Source organism: Rhamphochromis longiceps, linkage group LG7 (assembly GCF_057381845.1).
Source record: "Rhamphochromis longiceps isolate RC_006_pf linkage group LG7, R_longiceps_female_GT1.1, whole genome shotgun sequence".
In the NCBI taxonomy this organism is placed as follows: domain Eukaryota; kingdom Metazoa; phylum Chordata; class Actinopteri; order Cichliformes; family Cichlidae; genus Rhamphochromis; species Rhamphochromis longiceps.
The window spans coordinates 69,497,818-69,504,259 of NC_140563.1; the positions used below are offsets into that span (position 1 = coordinate 69,497,818).

At 43.6% G+C, this 6,442-nt stretch overlaps 1 protein-coding gene across 1 annotated transcript in view; it reads right to left on the minus strand.

The window, feature by feature from the left end:
• LOC146666912 (neuronal acetylcholine receptor subunit alpha-7-like) overlaps positions 1-1,412 on the minus strand; it is a 57,265-nt gene extending 55,853 nt beyond the window's left edge. Inside the window, exon 1 of the mRNA XM_085415041.1 lies at positions 854-1,412. Coding sequence (XP_085271167.1) covers positions 854-911 — 58 coding nt within the window. The 5' untranslated portion in view covers positions 912-1,412. The remainder of the gene's footprint in view (positions 1-853) is intronic.
• Between the last annotated feature and the right edge of the window lie 5,030 nt (positions 1,413-6,442).

Consider the following 6,442-nt stretch of genomic DNA (forward strand, 5'->3'; position numbering starts at 1 on the left):
CGACAACGACTGACAGAAAACTCCCACACTAAATCCACAGAGAGGAGACGAGGGGAGCGGAAACACAGCCGACTCAAATGAATGTGACTAAACACAACCCACAAGCATCGCAGAAAATCTACTGTTTCTTCTTGAGTGAACCCAGGAAAACTCTGCTGCACTGTACTGTGACACGTGGCTGAGCGTGGATGGTGTCAGGAAGAGGAGCATAAATCTGATGAAGATACAGTGAGAGGTCCAGCTTTGCGCCCTTCTCCTGTGAAATGTTCCCAAAGACTCGCGGTGGCCCAGACTGGACCCTTTGACGGCCTGGTTCTGGCCCGCGGGTTGCATGTTTGACACACCCACCCGTGGAAATGTTAATGCACAGATGCAAAATTCTTCTTCTTCCTTTTTCCTCCCTTACACCTGGACTGCACGAGGATCACCTCCCACTGATTCTCCCTCAGCAAACAGCAGGACGCCGCATGCACAGAATCAAACTTCTTATTTAATCTGCAGATTAAAGTTCTGTTTTTGATTCACTCCAAAGACATAAAATGTGACAGAAGCAAAATCTGATCACAGCATTTGTTGTTAAACGTTTATTCTAATCAAATCAACTTCTTATTCACTTTCTGTTTGAAAAACGCATCTTTGAAATGTCTGCATGTGCATCAAGATGCAGTTTAAAGCTGGAGAGCTGGTTTTAGTCCACAGGTTACAATTCTTAATCCAGATAAGTGTCCTCACAGCCATAGACGACCTGTGTGTGTGTGTGTGTGTGTGTGTGTGTGTGTGTGTGTGTGTGTGTGTGTGTGTGTGTGTGTGTGTGTGTGTGTGTGTGTGTGTGTGTGTGCGTGCGTGTGCCTACCGTGGATGAAGCTGCACAGCGTCAGGATGAGCGGGGTGAAGACGCGAGCGTCCATCATCAGCAGCGAGTCTCAGAGAAGCTGAGCGGAGTTCCTCCTGAACCGACGGCAAACACGGAGAGAACGAGAATCAACAGAGGGTTCGCTCTGAGAGGAGACGGGGTTGCTCCTCCCCCCAAAAAGCATCCAAAGGAGTAGATTCAGCAGCCGGAGACACCGAGGAGAGAGAGAGAGAGGTCTGTGAGTGTGTGTGTGCACATGTGAGGACAGAAACGTAGAAACAGTCATAAAACTGAGCTTTACAGAACAACACACCTTCATCCACTGCTGGATGTTTACCAGTTTGTAGTGGTTTTTTTTCTTTTTGTTATCTGGGATCTGTATGATGTCATCGATTGGAGATACAGTTGTAGCCAGAAGTTTCCATCCCCTCATCTCAGGCATGCATGCTGGTAATGTTGGGCTTTTAATCATGTCTTTGCACTGTTGTTTTCCCAGGGTGGATGCAGGCTCAGATATATTTTATTCTACTGTATATAGTATTTTATTTTATTCTATTCTGTACAGTTGTGTACTGCAGAGGTGGGACCAAGTCATTGTTTTGCAAGTCTCAAGTAAGTCTCAAGTCTTTATCCTCAAGTCTCAAGTCAAGTCTCAAGTAATGTCAGGCAAGTCAGAGTCGAGTCTCAAGTCACTGGTGTAAAAGTCCGAGTAAAGTCACAAGTCTGAAACTTTGAATTTCAAGTCCTTTCGAGTCTTTAAAAAAAAAAAAGAAAAAATAATGTTGCAGTTATGCTAAATGTAAATATTAGACCATGTAATTTTAAAATCTGTGTTTTTCTCAACACATGACAAAATAGTGAACTTAGAAAATATACACAAATTGTGAAATTGCACCTCTTTAAAATGCAGCTCAATTAAACCTAGCTCCAAGAATAATTTTCACCGACAGTTCTGAGATAAGCTGCATGTTATTCTTGGATGCGGTTGTAGGACCAGCTTTAAAATCGCATGACAAAAATATCATACACATAAAAAAAACTGTATCACCAACGTAGCCTGGACAACATTTGCTAGTTAGATGAAGTCAGCTATCTCATCGTAGCATATTTATATGCATATTTATAATCATACGGTTCTTGGAGTGAGTGCATACACTCATGAAGTTTAGTAACTTCCGGTCACTGCAACAAGCCCAGGTACAGTTTACCGACGGATGGGTACAGGACCTTGAAATGCACCGTGTAGAACGAAAGACCATCGTACGTATCATAAGTTTACCAGTCTCACAAATCGTCGTCATAAATACACATTCGTTAACCGTTTATTAATAGGACCTTTGAGCTCAATGGTAATTAATTAGTAGTGGAAATAATTTCTGGTACCCGTCACAGAAATGTAGCAGTGACAATAATATTGTATGCTGTAATCGTACTGGGCAATTAGTGATACAAAAAACCTGTTTTATCCTGTGAATAAAAGTATATGTTTTTGTCAATGTACCATAATAACAGAAGCGAAACACAATATTGTGTCAGGACAATTCACTGTTTATGCGCAATAAACAAAGGAGCATAGCGCGACAATTTCTGTTCAGCGCCAGACTTGCTTGTAACCTATATCACCAATTATGTTAAGAAAATGACGCATTAACTACAACAGCAGACTGACCTTTGTGTAAATGCTTGGAGCAGACTAACCTGTGAGCTGGAGGGTTCTGGGACGTTATATTTGGTCTTTGAATGGCTGCGATCCAGTCGGCTCTTTGTTACTTCGGAAACATGGCTCGAACAATTTCTCTTCAACGACGTAATCCGATAACAACCGATCTCTTTACCCGTCGGCTTCCCGTGGCTGTCATGTGACCGGCTATTGCAGTTAATAATACAACAGCTTCTTGACATTTTTGTGTTTCTTTTTATCGCTGTATAACTGATTTCAATTGAAAGCCTGCGTGCGCTAGTACCGCTTGCCACGAGTTCCCAGAATCCTTTGCGGTTCTACCCGTGAATGACGTCACATTTTCAATCTCTATATAATATGCATGTTAAATTTTATATTTGGGGTAAAATATCAAGTCTTTTCAAGTAAACCGGTTCAAGTCCAATTCAAGTCCCAAGTCATTGGTGTAAAAGTCCAAGTCAAGTCACAAGTCTTAGAACATTTTTTCAAGTCAAGTCTAAAGTCATAAAATTAATGACTCGAGTCTGACTCGAGTCCAAGTCATGTGACTCGAGTCCACACCTCTGGTGTACTGTATTTATTCTTATTGTATTCTAATTTTTGCCTCATAACTTTTGCACTGTCCACTTCCTGCTGTGACAAAACAAATTTCCCACGTGTGGGACTAATAAAGGTTATCTTATCTTATCTTATCTTATCGTTCATATTTGTAGAAATGTCTCTGAGCAGGCTGCGCCTCGAGCACAGTGTTGTCGCAGCTATGAACATGAACTCAGGCTGATATCTGACTGCTCCTCTTGGCAAAACTGGTGGACTTCATTTAAATTGCTTGGTTTCCTGGGATGGACCACATTCAAAGACACTCTGAAGCTGCGTCGTCCACACCAAAACCAGTTCTGATGTGTGTTTGGACTTTTGTCCACACAAAAGCATCACACAGCTTCATCTACACTCACTCAAATCTTTTAATAACAATTCATTCGTGTGACAGCACTCGTTGGATTGACCGGCACTCCGAACAAAGTCCACCCAACTCAGTGAAGGAGAAGTGCAGATTTACACAACTACAGGTTCTTCTGATGTCGCGTCCCTTTGCCGAGGTCTGGAAGAAGTCCAGCCCTGTCACTGTGAAATGAGAGGAAAGCAGTTATGATGTTCAGGAACCAACCAGGATCAAGCTCGCCATGAACAGGAAACTGCAGAAACACCAGAGACAAGATGCATGTTTGGAGGAGTAAAGGTGAAGCTTTCAAACCTGAAAACACCAACTGTCTGCTCTGTTTGCTGTCAGGGAGTGGACGTTACACTCAGCGATGGAACAATGAGGGACGATGGCTACTTCTCCTCAAATCAGCACATAATAAATAACATTCAGTGTTGTGGCTGAACGGTGCAGCGACACCTCCCAGCCGTGAGCTGGACTCTTCATCGCTCAGCTGTCACACCTCACTGAAACCAAGTCTCAGGGACTGACAGCCCGAGGTCACCTGCAGAGTCCATTCACACTTCTGACTGCAGCGCCATCACAGACACGAAAACTGAGAGACGCTTAAAGAGACGCCTGGAGGAACAAAGTCACAGCCGAGTTCAAATATGTTGCAGAAAAGAACACGCTTTCCTTTACTTCCTGTCATAGATCTCCTGTTCCTGTGGACGATGCTCAGCTTAAATATCGTGAAAGTTTCAAATAAGTGCATCAGGCTACGTACAAGTACTCAAAGTCAGAACCAAAGCTGCAGACCCTCACTTTCTCACAGTTTTTCTCTTTTGGATCTGTGTGATGTCATAAAGAGCCTGGTCCTTTCAGGTACTCGGCAGCGTCACCAAACTGGTGTTCAAATCTTGACCTAAAAGGGGAGGAGCTAAAATTATGGATGTGATTCAAGCAGCCCGCGGTGGCTGACGACCCTGCTGTAAATAAAGATTATTATTGCGGCTGTGTGCAGGGAACTTGGGGTCTCGTTGCCTTGGAAATGGTTCCCTCAAAGACTCGTCTGCAACCACTCACAGTCAGCTGCAGCTCTGGCAACAACACACCCGTCTGCTTTCAGCTTCATATGAAATCTCTTTGTGATAATACAGTAATTATCTGTGATGAATAAGCAAACAATCTCAAATCTGTTGTTGTCCTTTTATACGGAGATTCACATTAACTGCTCAGACCTAGATTAGAAATCTGCTTTTAAATAGGAAAATCACTAGAAACCAGCTGCCAACCAGTTCAGCCTCTGTTGCAAAGACAGGTTCTGCACACATCTGTGCAGACGGACTCCCACAAAGGTGACATCCACAGGCTGGGGGTGTTGCATGCTGAACTTCTGAACAACCGCCAGTAAAATAAATTCAATGCAATGATTTTTACTTCTCATCTAGTCTAACTGAACCGTAACCTTTGACAGCTGGAGGATGTTAAGATCCATGAGGACTGACGGTGGTGCGGGAGCACCAACTACATCCTGCCAGCTTCTCACATGTAAGCACAAGGTGTCCTTTGTCTGCACTGCATGGCATTAAAGATTACACTCCTCACACATGGACACGTGTGAAGGACTTCAAACATATTTAAACCCTGGGTTTTACAGCCAGCATCTAGTGGCTGTTAGCGGTACTGCACACGAACTGCCTTTTATTAAAAGTCATTTTAAATTTCAGCATGTCAACATTTTGTTTACTGTCATGGAAACTCTGAATAAAGAGTCGAGTCCCCAGCGTGAAGGCGTTTCTCCGCTCAGCTGAGCGTGATACAAACTCCTGATTAATTTCCTAATGAGGGCTGAATAATTAGCTCGCTTTCTTAATGACTCTCTCCATTAAAGACAGCGGCTGGCACAGAGAGAAGAGCGACGTCTGCCAAACTAAAGCCAAACTGTGGCCAGGATGATTATCCTGAGTCTGTTTGAGTTTAGTCAGCCCTGACAGATCCATCGCTGCTGTCACACAACGAGAAGCTTTACGCATGGAGACAAAGACTTAGTCATTCCTCAGGGCTCTGTGATGGGACTTTTTATTATACAGGTTTCCCCCAATACTATAATTCATTATTATCAGGATGTCATTCATTGGCTTCCTGTTAAATCCAGAATTCAAAATCCTGCTCCTCACATACAAGGTCTTAAATAATCAGGCCCCATCTTATCTTAATGACCTTGTAGTACCATATCACCCTATTAGAGCACTTCGCTCTCGCTCTGCAGGCCTACTTGTTGTTCCTAGAGTATTTAAAAGTAGAATGGGAGGCAGAGCCTTCAGTTTTCGTTCCCTTTAACACCAGCTCCGTGTTGTAATCTTTGTTTTGATCCCCGTGTCGGGGCTTTGCTCGGTGCAGAGGTGACTCTCCTGTCAGTAATGAACTTCTCTGCTGCTGTTTCTGAACTTTAAATAAAAGAAACCCATTCCTCTTTAAATAATCACCCAGCTGGGCACAGACTGTGAAGATATGAAAGTTTATCATTGGTCTAGGTAAATCCCCTGGATCAGGTACCAGCCTTATAAGCTGTATGCAGCCAGTTAACAGTAAGACACTGAAACACTGATTATTGGTAATATTTCTGGTAATATTTGAGTTTTGCGCAGATGTTTTTAATCCCAGCATCCTCAGCTCAGCAGGCTCGGTGCACTCTGCAGCTTATTACCAGCTCTGCCTGCAGCAGAGATGAGCACAAATGCTGTAACACATTCAAAGGAAATGACACGAGGAGCTGAAACAGCTGATCATTACACAGGCCTGGACTGCCACCTAGTGGAGGAAGAGAGAACTGCCTCTCACGACCGTTTGCGAGGAGCTGCAGGCAAAAACATCCTGAAATTTCAGGCTGTTTCACTGCCGTGGAGCCAGCTGGGTTCCAGACTTTTCTCATTTCACACTCATTTAACATCCCTGTGACTCTGGGCCTTACTCCACCTGGCCT